This window comes from Sardina pilchardus, chromosome 11 (assembly GCF_963854185.1).
Source record: "Sardina pilchardus chromosome 11, fSarPil1.1, whole genome shotgun sequence".
Lineage (NCBI taxonomy): Eukaryota > Metazoa > Chordata > Actinopteri > Clupeiformes > Clupeidae > Sardina > Sardina pilchardus.
This window is the reverse complement of record NC_085004.1, coordinates 16,088,022-16,109,755: the sequence shown is the minus strand read 5'-3', so window position 1 is coordinate 16,109,755 and position 21,734 is coordinate 16,088,022. Positions and strand designations below refer to the sequence as shown.

Genomic DNA, 21,734 nt, shown 5'->3' with positions numbered 1-21,734 from the left:
AAACGACATTTAATTTTCTCTTGAGTCTGGAAACACGCCTCTACGGTTATTGAATTTGCCCTTGTTATGCCAAGTGTCTCTTCATGATCTCTTTAATTTCTTGGTAGCCTGTGTGGCCATCGAGTCTACTTAATATTCCCTTACTAAAAATCCCTGAGCCATTTAGGCTTTCTGTTTCAAAGTGATATTACAGAGAGCCATTCATTGGACTGTTTCATTAGAGAGCACTATGATTATTTCATAAACACAAAGATCCTCAACCGTCTCTGATAAAGATAAGCCAGAAGCCTTCAAAAGTTCTAGATTGTCACCTTGCAAGAGCACAGCTTGCTTTGCCACTGTGAGGTTTGTTACTGAGACAGACAGACAGACAGACACACAGATAGACAGACATGGGCCTGCTCACTTATGTTCTGTGTAGATCGTTTCCTTCCTTGTGTAATCGATCTCCACTCCGTTCTTCATCCAGAAGCTCTGGCGTTGGGCATGTTGGGCCTGGTGGGCCGTGGTCAGGTTGCAATACAGGATGACTGGCGGCAGAGGGGGGGGTGGCATCCCGTGCTGAGACGGGGGTGGCGTGGGCAGGACCACCTGGTCAGAGGCATTGATCTTGGGCTCTGCAAAAGCAAGGGGAATGGAAGGGAGGGGTGGAGGGGAGAAGGCGTGGTTAGTTGGAACCAGCAAGGGAATCACTGAGAAGCTTTCTCTGAATTCATCTCCCCAGTGTCTGGTGCTCCTTATAACCTGCATGGTTCAAAAATGTAGTTAAGCACACAAACATCCTCGCAAAGATAGATATGAGTTTAACGATAAAAAAGCATAGGTAACCATTCAACTCAAAATGCTTTTTGATGGTCACAGGAAATGGTTTACAAACAGAGCAATACTATGTTACTGTGGCTCAAACATTGTCTTGTGTTGTGCTTGACTCCATAGCAATTTGACGCTTGTCATCATGCAGTAATAGAAAAGGATTCAATTTCATTTTTATGAATCCATGCTGACACTTACCTTTATGGAAATAAAACACCTGAATTAACTGTGAAAAAATAGAAGAAAAACACTAACACATACAAACTGTGTACAGATGTTTTTGAAATACACCTGCAATGCTGTTTGAGAGGTAGTGTATATCCATTACTAAACGCTTCAAAGAGAGAAGGCTTGAGGACACTGGATTATGTGCCCCTGGTAGAGCTTCAGGTAGAGCCTGGGCTATGTGCATCATTAGTTTCCTTTACACGCAAATTCATTTCTGCCACATTATGAAGCAAGAGAAATGTCCCGCTCTGATGCGTGAGCATTGGACATGGATCTGTAAATATACAAAATTACTTCACCTGTATCTTTCATTGCGATTATCACAGCTCTACACCACAAAAAAAAACAATTGAAATGCCTTTCCAATACATTATTTTCCTCCAAAATGGGCACTTACAAACCTTTCTGAATCAATGAGCAGATGAGGCACTACAGATCATGGGAGGGATCTCGGATTTGAGGCACCGAGCTACATCTAATTAGCATGAGCATGCAAAGTGCAGAACACATGCATATACTTTAAATGTTACACTTCAAGGAAAAGGACATCCTGTCGGTCCTCACATTAAAGAGGTCTCTGGGCAAGATACACACATTAGACACACACACACACACACACACACACACAACCATTTAACAGCACCAGAGATAAAAGTGGAACACGCCGACTGAATCTGACTGAAATAAACAAGGACACCAGTGTTGGCCCTACGGCTGAGGAACATACACACACACACACACACACAGAGAGAGAGAGAGGGAGAGAGAGAGAGAGAGAGAGCGAAAGAGAAAGAGAGAGTGCATGAGGCATGCTTGGAAGCACAATTCTCCTTTATTCTGGTATGATACGAGGGGTCTGTGGTGAAGGGCATTCACACAGCAAGAATATGCCTGCTGGTCGTAAGGCTCAGCGGAGAGCTCCTCCCACCCTGCCTGAGGGCGGAACCGTGGCCGAAACCATGGAAACGCAGCAGGAAGGAACAGGGGAGGCGGAGCATCTTAATCTGCCTATTGACTGGTACAGTAAGCCCTCCATGGTTTGCTATGTTTGAGTGTAGGGGGCAGTGTGTGTGTGTGTGTCTGTGTGTGTGTGTGTGTGTGTGTGTGTGTGTGTGTGTGTGTGTTTGCTGGACTGGGAGTGATTTCTGTTTGCATTCACAGCACCTTCCCCTGCAGTGATGTGTCCAGTGGTCAAAGGGAATTCCTCTCTCTTCATCTTTTTTGCGCTCTCTGTCTCTCTCCCGATCTCCTGATCTCTATCTCTCCTCTCTCTATTCTCTTATCTCTCGGTTTACCCTTTCGCCTCCCGCGCTGTCTTTCTGTGCCTATAATGCCTTTTTTCCATAACATCTCGTTTCCATTCCTCCTACCTCTTCCCTCGCTTCTATTCCTCTCTCTGCTTCTCTCTCTGCATCTGCCTTTCCACTTAAGCGGCGGCACAACTTGCACTCCCACCTCCGTAAGTTCATCAGTGTGTAGGCCTCTCTGCCCACACACTCCCCTGTCCAATCTCTCCCTCTCTCTGTCTCTCTCTCTCTCTCTTTCTCCCTCTCCCTCTCTTTGTCTCTCTCTCTCTCTTGCTCCCTCCCTCTTCCTCTCTCTTTCTTCCTTTCTCTATGCCTTTCACTCACATTTCCTGTCACTCTCTCAATCTGAAATGTTCCCGCTTCCTCTCTCTCTTGCCTACACACACACACACACACACACACACACACACACACACACACAAACACACACACACATTAATATATTGATAAATGCACAAAATGAATGCATTCATTCAGAAATGTGCATTTGAACAACAGCTTGAAAGGCACAGCGGTGTGCTCCGAGGTGTGTGTACTCAGCATCTCTGCAAGGTCATTTGGAGGACACCTGCTTAGAAATGGAAGAGAGGCAGGAATCGGTGAATTAGTGATGCCATATCCGTTTCCGCCGGACTTTTTTCTTTTTTTTTCTCTCCGCCTTTTCTCCGTTTTTTTTTTTTTTTGGCTCTTGACCCATCTGGTCAGTGGCACAGGCAGTCTTTTGTATACCCGACAACCAGTAACACATTTACTTGTTTGATTTTCTTGCTTTTTTTGTCTCTTTAAACAGATCAAACGGAAGTGTCATATCAGCATCATGGTACAAGGCATCGAACGCTACCTGTGGACAGAACTGGTCTTCAAAAGCTTAGGTGACATAATTGTGTGTTTAAGCACATTATTATTACTAGTGCAGTGCCCGTACAAACAATGTTTTCCAAGAAACTTGTTGCCCAGTTACATTGCTGCAGGTAGATCATGTTAAATTGGCGATGATGTAGAATCAGGCCCGTGCAGTATAGATAGATAGATAGACAGACAGACAGAGTGACACACAGACAGACGTTCCTTCCATTAACAGATAGATTGAGACACACATCAATTCATCATTCTAAACACCAGACACTGAATCTCAAAATGCATACAAATTGCAAGCAGCAGTCTGTGTTAGCAGAACTTGATACAAAGTGCAAAGGCATATTTGAGCACAATAACACTCCTACATTTAAAACTACTGCTACAGGCTACAACAATACCACATGTCAGAACATTCTCGTCAGACGACAAACTATACATTCCAGTCTGGGTGTTTTTTCTCCGCATGTATAGCCTGTTATATACATGTGATGTTACGCATATACCATGAAAGCATGTCATACTGCGTGTATTACATGTATATATCATATGGGAACACTGAATCTCAGTAATGACAAAATATGTTGGATGTTCAAAGGATTTTCCTTTCCTTAGGGTTTTCATTTATCTTTGTCCATGAAAAACTAATCTGTAGTCATGCATGATTACTACTGTAGGTGGTATAAAAATGACCATGAAACAAAGATGACCCCTCACTAAGCTCTGATAACTAAGGGCAGCCATGCCCCAATTCAGAATATTATTTATATCTTAAGCATTAAGATGTGAGTGAATCTTCCCACAAGACAGGTAGACTAATGTAGCGGCCAGGTTGACATGGTTACATCCATTTAGGGAAGTATGCTGCAAATAGTGCCACATTTAAGACGCAATTTAGTTGGTGTTAAAAATGGCAAAAAAATGGAATGGTCATAAGCAAAGCACTTGACCTATCCTTGCAGACAGCCAGCATGATGGTTCCTTGAGTTTAAATAAATAAATCAAATCAAATCAAATCAGTATAATGAGTCTATCTATGGCCAAAAACATCCCTCAAAATCGCTGGCCATAATGGCAAGGCTGCAGACCATGACAGGGATCCACGCTGACATGATAACTCTGCTTGAGGATTTGCAAGAAGAGAAATAAAGAGAGAACGTATGTATATATGTATGTGTTCATGTATGTATATATATGTATAATATATATATAATGTCATTACTGATGCACTACTATACATGTAAGATGCAAGAGAAGGCACAAGGTTAAACGTGAGGGAGCCGGTCAAGAGACCCTCCCTCAGTACTGCTGCACCACAGACAAAAACAAATGTCTGCCCCACGAGGTCACCGTCTTATCAGTAACACACCACAGAGGAGAAAGCTGAGACAGCTTGCAGTATTAATAGGGGGCAATGTTTTGGTTTTTCATTTGACAGTATGCTGTTTTATTTGTGGTTGTTGTTGTTTACTTGTTTACACAGAGGTACTGTTGGTAAACTGAATGACCCTTCCTTGTGTCTTCTTCTCACGCTTCCCTCTCAATCCTTCAGCAGGACATAGAGCACAGACATAACTAAATATAAATAAACAGAAAAATAAACAATACAAATAAAATACCACAACACACCTTCAAAGCACCAGGAGAGCCAACAGCCTCTAAAAGGCCTACAGGGCAGCAGGCTTTGCAAGACTAGGCTTTGAAGTAAAAGCCACATGACATGACAAAATGTTCTCTTTAGGAAGAGACGCTCAAAAAGAACATGTCAAATAAAATAAAAATAAGGAGGGCAAACAAACAGAACAAACACAAACTGTTGTTGTTGTTGTTGTTTTTTTTTTGTAAGACACGTGAGACAGAAAGCCACAGAGGAAGTAAAGAACAGCCAGGGATGAAGTAGGGGAGAGAGAGAGAAGTAGAGAGGCAAACAAAGACTGGGTTTGTGGTCATCCAGGAAGGAGTTTTTTTTTGTTGGGGAGGGAGAGGTTAGCAAAGGGCATCTGAATGTTTACTGCATTCAGTGAATCGTCAGTTTCTGGGAATTCTGGGAAGGGGGACACGACGGCTACAGTAGGATCATATCACAGTCAAAACAATTCTGAAAAAAATATCACAAGAAAAAAGGCAATATACAAAAAGACCTCAAAATATGTCAAGTGCACAGCTGTTCTTGTCACAATTGTCAATAAAACTAATATCGAAAATGGACAGAAAATGAATTAGAGTTTGTGGATTTGTGTTTTGCCTCATTCAATTTTGCACAGTACAAGAAACCAACACAGCAGGGGGTTGTGTGGACAATTCTGTGTGGTTAAACATTGTATGCAGCTGTGTGAAGGCAGGGCTGTGGGAGAGTTGGGAGTCGTTTGAGGTAGGTGGTAACAGTTTAGTTAGTTTTAAGAATTGCTTTTTGATTTTAATTTCTTGTGTGACCATCTAGGCAGTACAGGACATAGATCCACTCACTCTGCAGGACGGTTATGGTGGCCTGGGCCCGGATCCAGGTCATGGCCGGGTTTTGTCGGGGTTCGTTGCGCCGCGGGTCGTTGCTGGCCCGGCACTCGTAGGTCCCGGAGTCCTCCATCTTCAGCAGGTTGATGCCGAGCACGCTCACGCCGTTGGCCCCGTAGGCCGTGTTGATGGTGACGCGTTTCTTGCGCGCGCCGCCCCACAGCTGTTTGAAGGAGTCGGCGCGGTTGATCTCGGCGTACCACCACTGGATCTCCGGCGTGGGGTTGCCCACCACGTCGCAGTACAGCTCAAACACGTCCCCTGTCAGCTTAGTTTCAGACATGGGCGACTTCACAAACCCAGCTAAAGGAGAAAAAGGTTGGGGGGGGGGGAGGGGGAGAGGGGAGAGAAGGAGCAATGAGAAGAAGGAGGGAAGGGTAGAAGAAGGGTAGAAGAAGGGTTAGGAAGGAGAGAAGGACGGATAGGCCAAGGGATGTAGGAAGCGGGCAGAGAAGAGACGGAGGTAAAGAAAAGGAGCAAGTCGGAAGGAGGAATTGGAAAAAAAAGAACAAAAGATGATTAAAAATAGCAAACAAATGCTAAAAGAGAAGCAGGCCGCTAAAAATATGACGGAAAACGTGTGATGAGAGAAAAAGAAGCCGTTTGAGGTGAGAAGAGAGGCCCAGGCTGAAGAGGAGTAGGAGACTGGACATGTGCTAATGAGATACAGATTAATGGCCCCCGAAATAAACAAAAACAACGTAAAAAAGACAACCCAGCACAGTGCCATCCACTGCCGACAGTCCCTCAGCGGTGCTCATAAACAAACTGGCAACCCCAGGTCAACCCCCGGGCCGCTACTACACCATTGGCAATCCTGAGGGAAATCCAAGTGATCTCATATGACCTTGAAGCCCTTCCCTGAGTCAGGAAATATACGTTTATTAGCAGCACCTGGCCATTCCGCAGCGGCTTGAAGTGGCGACAGGGATGCCTTGTTCTCACTAGCCTTTCTATGTTTTGTATGTGTGTGTGTGTGTGTGTGTGTGTTAGCCTGGCAATGCCCACCTAGATTACTAGTTTGGAACACCATAATTCACTAACAGGGCCAACCAGTGACGAAAGAGGATGATGCGGAAGCTGCTGTGGTAAACGGTCGTAGCAAAGGTAGGCCTATGTTTACTGACTATTGATGCTGTTTATTGTCAGTTTGTGAAGTTTGAGTGAAGTAGAAAGTAACATTAGGAATCCATGATCAATGTAGTATGTATTAGTTAATGTTAGGCGGAACCAATGATTTCAAAGGTTTCAAGTCTACGTCTGTCACCATGCTGATGTTGGAAACGTTTCCCATTGTGAGTCCAAGCTAAGTGTGAGTGTGTGTGTGTGTGTGTATTTGTGATTGCCTACATCATTCTATCATCAGATCAAAATGAAACAATTAAAATCGCCAAGGCTGGGACGTCACTGAAGTGATAATTAGTCTATTAGTCTGAAGAAAGAATTAAACCCGTTTTAAAAAGTGGAAGCACACAATTTCATCCATGAAAGTATAGACTTTTTTTCAAGGTCTCAAGGGTCTTAGTCAAATAATAATGACGTGCACACATACAGTACCCTCATATAGTAGATTTTCACTTCAGCCTGAGAATGAATTATATCAAGAGTCTACAAAACTTACTGTCCTAGTTAGAGCCACTGGAGGAACTGATGGTGTCTTTTCATCCACACTTCAGAACACATGCACACAACTATCCTCGCCAAAATACATGTTCCACATCCGGTCTGGACTCATAACAGACAAATACGGAGATCAATTATCTAGGTCTGTATCCAAACATACCACTTGCCAATGTACTACATGATAAGTTCTTATGATGGACACATGGACTGATTAAATGCAAGGGCTGGATCTCTCAATGGTGTCTAGGAGTTGCCTTGTGGTTCATGTACATGTAGTCCCATGATCCTTTGGGACAATGACGACAACAGCAAGCTGGGATTGGTACACCATAGCAACCAAACTGTTTGTCAACAGACAGCACCGTAGAGCTACAGTACCTTCAGAGGTCGACTGAGTGCAGCTAGAAAACAGCTACTCGTTTCCCCTTTGGTTTACTTCTATCAATCTCTTTTCGATGCAAAGCTAAACTATTAGAGGATATGTCTTTCATGTCACATGGGCCACTGGTTCCTACTAGCTTGAAACAAAAATCTATAGAGTGCCTACCGAGGGACAAAATCAGTTGCTTTAATCATGTACAATATGTCACCTATAAGTCTTTAAACATAAATATGCCATTTGTAAGTCTATAAACTATTTAGAGGGTATTGTACATTGAGGATACAAAAGTGGCAAGGTTTATTGATTAAATATGCTACGGTACATTGCACTGCAATTTGAAGCGCATTGCAAATCTTTGCAAATGACATTACAGTCGTATCATGGCTCCGGCATTGTGTTAATATTGTGTTGTTTTGCCCTAAGTAATTCCCGATCCCCTTGATGCGAGCCCAGCGTAATAGCTCGACACTGACCTTGTGAAACAGGCAGAAGTTTGTGAGCATTATGAAAAACATGTCTGAATAATGCCTCCAGTGCTGGCTGTCTGTTCCCTTGACTCAAATGGCCTTCTCCTGCTCCGTGACTCACAATGCCTTTTGAATATGTGTGTGTGTGTGTCTGTGTGTCTGTGTGTGTGTGTATGTGTGTTGTGTGTGTGTGTGTGTGTGTGTTTCTGGCAACACCTTCGGCCTGGCCACTCTGACACACTACAAGCAATTCACTGTGCTCAGCTTGCCTGCTGCTCTGTCCCTTGATTGGGGAGACGCTGTTAAACTGTCACCCACCTAATAACAGTGCCACACCACACAACTAATAAAAAGAGACAGATTCACTACCTGGTGAGGAGATGTGTGGCGTTGACAGGTTAATGTTGAGATTAAGTTGTGATAAGTAACTGTGCCAGAAGCAGAGATTCACACGTCAAGAATATACTAGATATGTCATAAATATAAATATAAATATTGATAAGTAACAACACAACAATGCTAAATAACCATAAGTGGTCCTAATCATTTAGTGTGCAAGGGTGGGCTATGACTTATCACAAATCAAACCTAAACGACCTGTAAAATATTCTCAATCAATGTCTGCAGCTGCACTTTCTAGACAAAGCCCAAGCAAATCTCAGACTGCCAATGACTGGGTTGAGTGGTTCAAATGTGCAAATTTGGATGCTGCCACTATATTTGGCAGCGAAAAAAGGGTCCTCTGCTGAAATCTGAAAGGTCATTCCTTCATTTCTCCTTCCTGTTCCTCTATCCTTTCAGCTTCTCTATCTGCCCATCTCTCTTTCTCTCTCTCTCTCTCTCTCTCTCTCTCTCTCCCTCCCTCCCTCCCTCAGCCTGGTGCTTCTGTCGCTCTCTGTGGCAGATCCTGTCACCGTGTCAAAATCAATGAGCCAAAAGAGCACAGAAGATTCAGCTTGGCCTCTCAATGAAGTCAACCTGATAGCCAATCACCTGCTACGCCATGGAGACGTGCTGATAGGCTACCCTCTCTGGGAGTTAGTCTGCATAGTCTCTTTCACACACTCACGCACACACACACACACACACACACACACACAGGGAGAGAGAGAGAGAGAGACAAAAATACATACACACACAAACACTCTGACACACAGGCGTGCGTGCGTGCGTGCGTGCGTGCGTGCACACACACACACACACACACACACACACTCAGACATTACATAGGTATTAGTAAACACTCAGACAGACACACAGACACATACTCAGACACACAGCAAACACTCAGACACTCATCTGCTTCTATTCTTTCCACCTGTATCTCTCTCTATCCCTTCTCTTCTGTCTATTGATATCCTCTCCTCCTCTTTCTCCTCCTCTCTCTTTCTCTCCCTCCTCTCTCTCTCTCTCTCTCTCTTTCTCTCCTCTCTTTCTCTCCCTCCTAGGTGTGGCCATGTGTAAGGAGAGGAAACAGAATGTTCAGCTCCCCGGCATCCTGGCCAGGCAAAAGCGGCGTGCCAAGACTCCACAGTGAGGAGCCCAGAGACTCTAACCCAGGCTGTTCGAGCCGCAATGCAACTCGGCCCAGGGCCTCTGGCCAAGGCAACACAACACAACACAACACACCAAAACGCCTGCCGAGAACTGCTGACATTCAGCAAACTATAGGTGTGTATAGCTACGCTAGTTGTCTCTCAGGAGGACACTTGTGGAAAAATACGCTCATATCACAACGAAAACAAGATAATAACAATAATAATAATAGCAATACTACTACTAATAATAATAATACGTTTCTTGATGCCAAATCCATGCAGGGACCAATAAGTCAACTGCTTCAGTATCATAAGGCAGCATGCTATCACTAATATGTTTTACTGCTGCATTTGAAATCTGAGTCTGTGTATATAACAAGAGGCGGAAATGAATGATTGATGTCCTTTAGGCCCCCGGCTATACTCTGGTGTCCTCCCTGAAGGCCAGGAAGAGGCAGGGCAGAGGAGGCACCGCATCCTCTCAACCGGCCAGCAGAGGCTCCGCGGAGCAGAGGAGGAGAAACACCTGCCCGAAATTAAGCAGCAGTCGCTGGCAGGCAGGCTGTGAGAGCCCGTCAGAACTGAGGGGGGAAATTACAGCGTGTCATCCATGCTGCGACAGCCAGGGCTACAGGGAGGCTTCCCTGAGAAGTAAGTAGGAACGTAATCGCAATCACAGCTACGGTTCCTGGAAGGTTAGCAGTTAGCACAGTTGTCGAGTAGCAGATGAAGCTAACAAAAATAATGACGATGAATAATGAGATGTGCGCATGGGAAAATTCAGATCAGATTTCCTAAACGAAAGAGATACTTTCATTCACACTTGTTATTAAACCGGACCAACCAACCGCAGTAGCAGAGCCAATTTTTTCCGGAATTCCATCAAATGTCTGTTAGTAATCAGTAGCTTTTCTCTGGCCTGGGCTCCAGCCCTAGGAATGCAGAGGTTTGGCCGAGCCCGAGCAACACAGCCTGCTATCAGCAGCTTGGCTTTTGTTTTAACACTTCTGTCTGCCTGCCTGCGCTCTCAAGAAGTTTCAAAATGGGCTCCTTTTTAAGGAAACTCGCAGTCATGTAAGAGGAAACATACAGGTAAGAGCTCTATTAAATAAATAATTTAAAACAACACTCCGGGAAGACTGGGTAAAAAATAGCTGACCCAGTTTTACATACGGTCTGCCATGCATGCAAGCAGTGCTGTCCCTGCCCTTCAAGTCACATTGCCTGAGCCATGCTGCTGCCCGAAACCTCCGGCACAAACAACAATGCTTCATCAAGTCCAACACACACACACATACATACACACACACACACACACACACATAAAAGATGGCTGCGCCCTTCAAGTAAATAAACAAGCAGGCCCGACTCCTGTAATGGTTTTGCTCGAGGTGTAGTACCCTTGAGTGATACCTTAGCATTTTTTTTGAACAATTTGTCGTCCATGATGTTGTGCTAATGCTTAGTGACATAAGGGGCGTTTGAGAACTTATCATTTCTATCTATTTGACTGCAAATGTCTGGATGTTCTCCAACTATAATAAGAGAACGCCGGCGCTCTTTAATGAAACCCTGCCATGGGTGTTTTCACTTTACTGGCTCGATGGCTTCTCCAGAGCCTCAGCCCATTAATTTTTAGAATGTTATTCATGAGGCTCTGTCAAAAGCATAACAATGGTTGCAGTGTGAGAAAGAGAGAGAGAGAGAGAGAGAGGGAGAGAGAGAGAGAGAGAGAGACAGGGACTGAGAAAGAAACCGAATAAAGAAGATGGGGAGAGATGGAGGGTCAAAGAGAGAAAGACTGAGCAAGAGAGGGGAGAAGAATGGAGTGAAGAAAAAGAGGTGATAGAGAAAGATAGAGAGATGCAAAGAGAGGAAAGGAAGAGAGAAGGAGAGTGGACAAAGAAACGGACCAAGAGCCATATGATCTCTGATTCTGGCTTTTGTGAGGAGATGAAAATAGTATTTCCCTGTTTTACTCTGTCTCATCTCATGCCAAATTTGAACCTCTGAGATTCTAATAAATCAGACCGGCCTCCAGGGCAACTTGAAGGCCCTGTCTATCTATCTGCCTATCTGTGTGTGTGTGTGTGTGTGTGTGTGTGTGTGTGTGTGAGAGAGAGAGAGAGAATGTAGGTGTGGCAACCCTGGCCTTAACCTCCACGTTCCTCCAAACGGACTAAAAGCCGACTGAGTATCAGCAGCACAGCACACATCTAAGCACTTCCTCCTCCTCCTCTCATCTCTTTCTGAAAGGCAGTCGAGAATGTCTCTCCTTTTTTTCCACAGAGAATAAGACGCCAATATCATCCCTCCTCACACAGCAACCTACTCTCTCCCTCCCCTTCTCTTTCTCTCTACCACCCCTCTATCACATGCTTATCTCCATTCCCAACAAATCAGATTCCCTCTAATCAGAGATAACACCCTACTACTATCAGCACGTGACCAATGGCTACACAGGGTAAGGGGTGGAAGGGGACACTATTAGGAGTAAACCCAGATTAGGGCTTTGAGAGAATGAGATTCTCAAATGCAGCAGGTATCAACCATCAGAGGACTTCCCCTCTGCAGACCCAAGGGATGCTGGTAGAATATTTGGAACAGGAAGTATATTGGAACAGGAGTTCTAGCTCAGAGACACTACTGAGATCCATAATTTATCATAACCCAGCCATAACTTTGAGAACCATCTTATATGGTTGAGTCTTTCTTGCCAAGATATTGCATCTGCTACTAAGCTCATTTACATATCTACCTGTCCTATCAGTTGCCAACCTATAAGTTATCTGTTCGTTTTTTACATTATATACCTTTCATTTATTTTGCATAGTCATTTATATAAAACAACATGGCTTAGTATCCATCAGGGCACAATTGCACAATGAATCTTATTAAAGCTTATGGAGAGAAAGCCTATATGTTTGATGGGTGGTTTTGTCTTGTGTCTTGATGGCTTGTTGTATTGTTGTCTTGATGGTTTTGTCTGTCTTGTTTTATTGTTGTTGTTTTTTTGTTTTTGTTTTTGTCTCTTTGTCTTCTTGTTTTTTTTTAATTATTTATTCTGTCTGTTTTTTATACTCTGCTATGGACATTGTACTAGTGTCTGTGATAAATAAAGAATTGATTAAAATCACAATCTCAATCCACACCTATATGCAATGTTATTTTAAAATGACAGCAATTCTGCCACATTATTTAGGGATAACTACATTTCTGTTGTTTCCTATTCGAGGCTATCTGCAATCAACAAATACATAAAATCACGAGGGAGAATCGTGATCTCAACTCTAAGCAAGAACACAGACACTCTAATGTCATCCCAAGTTGTGCCGCCAGCCCAATGTGTGTCTGTGCTAGTCTGGGGAAGTGGATCAGCCATGTCATCCTCTAGCCGAGGTCCCGGGTGCGTTCCCACCACAGAGATGAGGACACGGGGACTCCCCCCGGGATCCGGGAACACGGCATTCATCATCCAGAAGATCGGCCCCTCCACTGCCAGCCAACAGGGACCAGGAGCCCAGCAGCCAAAACCAGAGACACCAGCCTGGTCCCACCAGACCCCACACTTCGGGGAGGGGTGTGTGTGTGTGTGTGTGTGTGTGTGTGTGTGTGTGTGTGTGTAACTGAGAGAGAGAGAGTGTGAGAGAGAGGAGGGGGATACTTTAGGTGAATTCCTCTGGAAATAATGGATATTTCCTATTTGCTATTTGATTGTGGAAATAATTGTGTGTGTGTGTGTGTGTGTGTGCATGTGAATGTGTTTGTGGGTGTGTGTGGTGCAAATAGAGAGAGAAAGAGGAAGAAAGAGAGAGGGAGAAGAGACTGAAAGAGAGAGAGAGTGTAGGTGATTTCCTGTGAATGTATGGATACTTGCCAGTTTACTGGGGAGACTGAAGGCTGTGTGTGTGCGTGTGTGCGTGTGTGTGTGTGTGTGTGTGTGTGTGTGTGTGTGTGTCTGCTTGAGAGAGTTGTACTGTGGGTGATTTCCTCAGCACATTTGGATACTTGCCAATTGTGAAGGGGATTGAAGGCTATAATGTGAGTGTGTGTGAGTGTGTATGTGTCTGTGTGTGTCTGTGTGTGAGAGCTTAACGTAGGTGAATTGCTTGGAGCACGGGTGTGTGTATGCGGTAAACGGGGATGTCCTTGTCACTTGGGGTTATCCTCATAAATGCACATATTTTAAAACTTAAGCAGCACATTTGCATACCAGTCGTGCAAAGAGCAGTCGAGGCTGGAAGACACGTCGTTCTCTGTAACAAGTTATGATACTTATTGTAATAACACTACAGACATCTAATACCCACTTAACATGACAACATCCGCAGCCAGAGAGGGCTAGGCAGGGACAGAAGGAGAGCTAAATATGCCCCAGCCTTCCTGCTGAACGAGCTACTAGCATTACAGGAAGTGCACACACACACACACACACACACACACACCGATATCACACAAGCTTGTCAATAGAGAGCACTACACTGAGTCAAGTGCCACTTCACTATTACAGGGAACTATTACAGCTGTAAAGATGTTGCGATAGATAGATAGATAGATAGATAGATAGATACTGTAGATAGATAGATAGATACAGTAGATAGACAGATACTATAGATATATAGATAGATAGATAGATAGATAGATGCTCAGGTATTGTGTCATTCATCACTCACTCATCTAAGTCCCGCCCCTTCTATTCAGAGAGATTCTTAACAGATCCTCTCTGTTTGAATATGTCTGCATTAGTTAACCTCAACTCTCATGGTTGAACCAGACATTGGGAAGGAATACCTCAGGTGTGGAGAGTGTGTTCAGCTAACCAAGGGGTGCCGTGCACATTTAATATGTGACTTTGACACCGTCATCACGCAGGTCACGGAGGAGAGAGCTGGCCGCTTAATGAGATTAAAATCTCAACAGACCTATTCACAGGATCAGCTGCACTAAGCCTACTTCATGGGCAAATATTACCCCCTCATTCATCACTGGGTGGGTGTGATATGAGGGTGAGGTGAGGATGATGCCCCCTCGGCCTAATGGCACTGCCATCATGCCATGGCAAGGCCGCTGAAAACCATGAGGGGTAGTCCTATTTCCATTAATCTACTGTACCTAGGACCACACGGAATACGGCAACGGGAAGGGGCAGGCACATTCGTTTCATTGCTTGATGATCACTTCAGACAATGGCATGAATGGAATGAAGTATGTACAACAACGTGCTGCGTTAGCTTAAAAATGTATTATTACCATTGTTATTATTATCATTATTATTATTATTATTATTATTATTATTATTGTGTTAAATGTTCCAAATGTAAAGCACACGGTGTATGAAAGGAGCTATAGAAATAAAGCTCATTATTATTATTATTATTATTATTATTATTATATTAAAATCAAATTCCCAACAATCTGATCTTCAAACAATCAAGTCAATAGTTTCATGTAAATGCAAACAAATCTTTGAGTTCCCTTGACAGGGCAATTTCACAGCCTTCAGGCAACATAATATGTCTTCACGACATTATATCACATAGGAACCAAGTCTATTTCAAGACAATGAGCTGGCACTCTTTCTAACTGGCCACTGCAGGGGATAAAAACATGCATTTGAAAAAAATGCTACATTGTGCTAAAGAGCGAACTGATCTTTTACCTGTGGCTACAATCCCGCACTGAAAAATGAACCACCCCGACGCAGCCCTGAGAATAACTGCACCTGTGACAAGTGAGGCTGCAGCTAACATCAATCAACTGTGCTTCTTATTTTGCTCTCTACTGAAGCCGCACAGGATAGGAGACCTGCTTTTTCCTCCCCTTACATTCTGGGACTGTCTCCTATATTTTCTTAAGACTAAATTTCCTTCACTGAGTGTCGGGATTCGTCTCCCTCCCTACTGTGCCAGTCAGTGAGAAATGACTCAGTTCAAGTTGCAGGTTGGCATATCGAGTGGATGTCTGTCACATTTCAACGCGGATGTGGGCAGAGGAGGAGGCAGCTGCGCTCGGAGACGACGAGCAGCAAGCCGAGAAGAAGACGCGGAGGAGCTATTCTCGGAACGCTGTGGAGGACTCGGGGCTCGAGAAGAGCAGAGCGGAGCAGAGCGGCACTCTCAGGCTCCGGAGAAGGAGGAGGAGGAGGACCTGACACGATGGTGCTCCATATGGGACTTCGTCAGGTTGGACGATTCCCAGCTGTTTGGTATGCAGGGAGAGGAGAAAACAGTTGGCTTTTCTTTCCCTTCCTATATTCATCCCCCCCCCCCCCCCCCCAAAAAAAAAACACACACACACACACCCCACACCCCTTTGCGTAGGAATCTATCACCATGCCATACGTAGAAGAGCAGGGGGAGGCCATTCGTATGAGCCATTAACTGTTAATGGACTCACTTTCACAAAAGGACATTAAAGCCAACATTCTGTGCTCTGTGTGTGTGCATGTGTGTGTGTGTGTGTGTGTGTGTGTGTGTGTGTGTGTCACATGCTAAAAATAGAAACGCACGGCACGGCAGAGCAGCCCACTGCTATTTACAGTTCTGCCACTATCAGGCAGAGTGAGCGCCCTGTGGCCTCGGCCTGTTGGGGGAGCACACTCTGAATAATCATTTTCCACGGCCCGCTTTCGCTGGGGTCCTGACACAATATGGCCGCTACCTTAAGGCCAACACACACGACAAGTGACGCAACAATTGCACATGACTAACGACAGGCAGCTGACAGAATGGGATAGAATGTATGGCATAAAATGAACGGAGCTACACATTTGGAAATCTGTCAGTCAGGCCGCCTCAAAAATAGGAATGGAAATTTGAGCAATGGCGACAATCTACCTGACACATCATAAGAGAAGCATCCGACGGGTCAAGTGTCACTCATCTGTCTTAAACTGTTCACATGAACTGGTTGATGATTAGATGGCATTTTTGTAGCTTTTGACTTTTGAGATGGTTAGCAAATGCTGTCCATAACGTCCAATATAACATGGCCCAAGACCTTCTTTCTGTGATGACCAAATCTAGCCAGGGTCAAACTGTAGACTATCTGAGCTAAAGACTGCTAAAGCATCACTCCCTTCGCTAACCCTGTCCATCACCCAGAGGGGTGCAAAGCGGAAATAATTCCAGATACCACCACATGTCTCTCACAATATGGTGAATGTCACTGCTGTACCCTCCCTGTATCTCAAGCCACTTAGAGATTTGTAAAATACTGCTCAACACCACCTGATTCGAAGATTGACAGAACGTCACAGATGGTTCTGACGCCAGGTCCACTGTGCTGTCTGTGAAGACCAGTGGCTACTAGCTGGGCATGGCTTTGGACAAAGCCTGCAGGACTCAGAGGACAGCTTGGAATGTGTACTGTTGGGCTTTGCCAAACAATAGAGGGCTTAGCACATTCGGCAGCCGACTCCATGGCTGCACCCCTCAAAGCATGTGGTCCGACTCTCAAAATACTGCCTTCATGCCGACCGTAAACTCGGAGGACCAGACTTTAAAAATCCTGACCTCCGAAAAAAGTGTGCTCATGAAATCAACTCGGAAAGCAAATATCAGACACATAAATAAGTTATTAGAACTGCTTAATATAGTTTGAGCAAGGAAAATGTCTCGGGCAAGTGTTTCTATCTGTAGTATTAATTTAGGGATAAATTACCTTGCCTATTTGTAATGAGAGTGAGGTTCGTATCTTGTGTTTGTTGCAAGGGAGGCAATCCTGGTTGGAGAATATGATAGTGACTTCAAGTCGGATACCTTAAGGCACAACACTCCGAGCAAGAAATCTGACCCGACTTTGCGTTCGTCGTTTTTCCTCTATCAGAAGTTGGAATTTCCGAACATCCGATGTGGCAAGAATGAGCCCACAAAGGCCAAACTAACAGCAGAGCCTTACTAATGTGCTCCATATTAAAGGAGAAATCTAGCGAGTTTTCATAGATCTCCATTTCTTGAGGTCACCGACTACTGTCAGTTTTACCTAGCTCACGTTGCTCAAACCAACAGCTAACACAGCCAGGCAGCTACAGCGCTACACTTTGTGGGCATGTCCATGAGTTACCATTTACATGTCCTCAGACTGTAGCTTGGTAGCTGCCTGGCTCCGGTAACTGCTGGCTGTAGCAACTCGAGCTAGGTAAAAACGATTGTTTTCTGAGTTTTATGGGCCGACAGTACTTGACCTCAAGAAACATAGATCTATGTGAAAACTCTATTTACTGTAAAGCACTAATGATGAAAGATATGCCTTGCACACCGCATATTAAGGGCCCTTCTTACAATTCACTATCATTAAAGGGACACTTCTCCGATTAGCATTAAGCTTTATATCTTAGAAAACCAGTCATGTTTTTGAATGGTCGTGCATCATTCCCTCAGTTTGCCTTGAGATAGGAGAAATACGGATTTCAATGTTGGACTTCCTGCTTTCAATGATGTAAAAATCATCATTTTACATCATTGAAAGCAGGAAGTCCTATTCATGGGTTTCATTGAAATCCATATTTCTCCCATCTCAAGGCAAACAGAGGGAATGCTGCACGACCATTCAAAAACATGAATGGTTTTCTAAAGATACAAGGCTTAATGCTAATCGGTGAAGTGTCCCTTTAAGCAACAATTAATACTACTTGTCATCTGGACAAACACATCTTTGATGCTAAACTTAACCTTGCATCCAGTATTCAATCAGTAGCTAGTCAATAGTAACAGATTATATTATTGTTATTCCTTTCCATCTAGCAGAGTCCTGCGCGTGTGTGTGTGTGTGTGTGTGTGTGCACGCGGCGCAGCAAAGAGAGAGAGAGAGAGAGAGAGAGAGAGAGAGAGAGAGAGAGAGAGTGGGGGAATGAGAGTCCATAAGTGATGAGTGACTGAGTGACTGAGTGAGTGAGTTGGTTAATGAATAAGTGAGAAAATAATAACTCACTCATTAAGAAAATACTCATTCACTCATTGCAGTCCGTCAAATTCAACAAATCACATCTCCCTGTGTTCCAGGCAATCAGTGGCTCTCGTGTTCTTACAATCTTGCCTCTGTAAATGAGAACTAAAGGAAGTGAGGTATACTGTATGCTGCCCCTACCTATAATGCCACTACAGTGTGTATGATTACTAGCTTGTATCCAACCTTTGGACAAGAAATACGATGGCGGCAAAGGGTAGGCTAATGCAATCTACTTTGTAATGCTGACACATGCAAAGACTGGTATTCTAGCAAGAAGGCCACCCATGTACAGTATACTATTCCACCTGCTAGCACCTGTCTCTTAAGGGGACATGGAATGAATGTTTACATACTCCAAACCTCTGTTACACACGGACCTCTATATGACCACATAACACACATAGTAGCTAATGATCCATAATAAAAGCTGTGTATGCCATGAATGTCTAGGCAACACCGATGTGAATAAATGTATTACTAAGTCTGACATTACTATGTAATTAACAGATACCACCTGGTCACTTACAGCTTGTTAAGTTCAAGCCATTTGTAAGTCTAACTCCTGTTTATAGTATCCCCAAAAAGGGCATATGAAGTGCAGGAAACAGTCTAATTTCCTCTTGTCGTGATAGCTGAGATCAGGATCTGAAGGGCATAGCCAATCTACAGGCATAAGGAGAAAGATAAGAGAAGAAATCGGACGTGACCTGAGACTGGTTGCTTCCTTCCCATATACAGTATATGTCGCTGCACCATTAACTCAGTCTCTGGGCGCAGATGAATAGAGATGACTGTGGCAAGGCAATCAACCGCTGTCTTACAGTATATCCATCATGTACAGCGCGTCTAAGTGCCGGTGATAGGCATGTCTTAGATGAACCATTACACAGTTATGGAATGCATTTGGATTTAAGATATTGCACAAGTTCCCTGGGGTGTGGGCAAACACTACTGAACTCTACTGCAAGACAGCAAGACTTAAGAGCTTTTGCCAAACATGAAGTACCTAAAGACCATATAAAGACCTTGACACTAACGACTGCACAGTCGGCACTGATGAAAGCTTGCCAGTATGCTAGTGTCTTTTTGGCAATATAATTGTCAATACCATGTAGGCTACTACATTTGCACAGTATTGGTGGCTTAAGTGTTGAACTGCCATTCAGAATGATGTATAGGCTACCAACTAAATTAATTTGAAGAAGATACCAAAACTATAAAATATCTAGCACCTCAAAAAGTGGCAAATTGTTGCACACCTCTGCTTCAACAGAGGCTTGTCACCTGTGATTTTTTAGGATATATGTAACGGTATGTACTTGTTTCTTATGGTGAAGATTGACTAGATGGGATGCTATTGTTGCTCAAAGGCAATAAATACCCTTTCTAAACCAATCCAAACATGTAACATATGGGAGAGCAAACAAAGCATGTGTATCATTCCACCTGTGCATATAGCGCGTCATTGTTCCTCGATTCAGACAAGATATTAACAGGTTGCAATAGTCTATCAGCAACAATGTGCAGGACATATGTACAACATTGCCCTTTCTTGTAAAATCTTGAGATTGATCCGACACGTACGTAGTTGATTTTCAAGTAATTGCTGCAGTTGCAGATGATGCACTTGCTTTTCGCAGAACAACACTCCCATGCTAATGACAATATGTCTTGACTATCACAGAGTAAAATTAAGAGACAAACGGTGTGTATGGCGCAACCCCCTAGAGGTCGGCTGCACGGACATGCAAGGGCCGGGTAGGTCATTAGTTATTACGCGCAAAGGAAGTCCCGCAGAACATGAACGTGCGTGCGTGCATCCCCCCCCCCCCCCCTCCCCACAGTGCTGAGGGCAGTCCGCGTCCATTGTAAGCCATGCCTACGCCAGGACACGACCCCTTGATTCCAAGGTAACATAGGCGAAATGCAAAAATTGGATATCAAAACAGCTACGTTTGCACGGAGACTCAACAAAGCTACACAACGATATTAAGACGTGCCACTGATATTCATTCGTTATGATGTAATATGTAAGCAGTCTATAAGCAATCCATTGAAAGGGGAGTCTTGAAATATTTAAGTAGTGTAAGTAAGTTGCACAACGTAAAACCCTCACAGTTCATTTAACGGGCTTGTCAACTGCGCTTGACATAAAGTCTACCATTAAAAATCGTCAGAGCGAAAAAAGAAATCACAGAACAAATACGTAATGATACAATAATGGTTTCCATGTCCTCCACAAGCCGACCCCTCACGAGCCACATCTTCTCAAACCATCATGATTCCTAAAGACGATTAACAAGCCACAGCGACATCCGTGGTCTAAACGAGTGTCCTAGCCACGGTGGCATCTTTATTCTTACCGTTTTGAGCTGAGGCGTACTGCAGCATTAAGTTTCCAAAAAGGACCACCGCCAGCAACACTGCATTGAGGTGCATTCTTGAGTCTCGGTCTGGGCAACCGATGGTCAAAAGAGATGCTGGTTGAAAGCTATTGACAGCAGAAATAGAGGATGACAGTTGCAGGTAGCCCTCAAGCGGGCATTAAAAAATCGGAATGCGTAATGGTTGGTTTTGGTCTCCTCTGGTCAATCACGTCAGCGTTCTTAAAAAATGCAATGATGATTCTTTGGTGTCAAAGGCAGCTTTGGAATGTTTATTGCAAGCCCAGTGGCCGTGAGATGCCGATGAAGGGCCACAGGCGGAGTATTCTCCTTCATCGGATTTCAGAGTAGCGATCCTTCGATGCCAGTGCGTGCATCCACAACATTGGCTCAGGCGGATCAATGCTGCGTGTTGTACTGCGCAGCAGCGAAACACATCCACACACGACCAACAGTCGGATTGTTTGTAGTCTACCGCTGCTTAGAAATCTCAGAAAACCACGACGGACTGAAATTACGCATACATAAACTGATTGGTAAAAAAAAAAAAAAACGGGCCGTTTCTATTTTCTCATGGCATAAACGGTTGACGAGTCATTGTTTATTAAACCATTTGACAGGTGCACTCTGTGCGGCCAGGCAACCTATGACGGTGATTAAATCCTGTCAAAAGCGTT

At 44.1% G+C, this 21,734-nt stretch overlaps 1 protein-coding gene across 1 annotated transcript in view; it reads right to left on the bottom strand.

The window, feature by feature from the left end:
• The window catches only part of LOC134095921 (neuroplastin-like), a 41,031-nt gene extending 19,427 nt beyond the window's left edge, over window positions 1-21,604 (bottom strand). The window contains exons 1-3 of the mRNA XM_062549632.1: window positions 21,037-21,604; window positions 5,670-6,017; window positions 407-617 (exon numbers count right to left, since the gene is read on the bottom strand). Of these exons, the coding sequence (XP_062405616.1) occupies window positions 407-617; window positions 5,670-6,017; window positions 21,037-21,112 (635 nt within the window). The 5' untranslated portion in view covers window positions 21,113-21,604. The remainder of the gene's footprint in view (window positions 1-406; window positions 618-5,669; window positions 6,018-21,036) is intronic.
• Window positions 21,605-21,734: the final 130 nt, after the last annotated feature.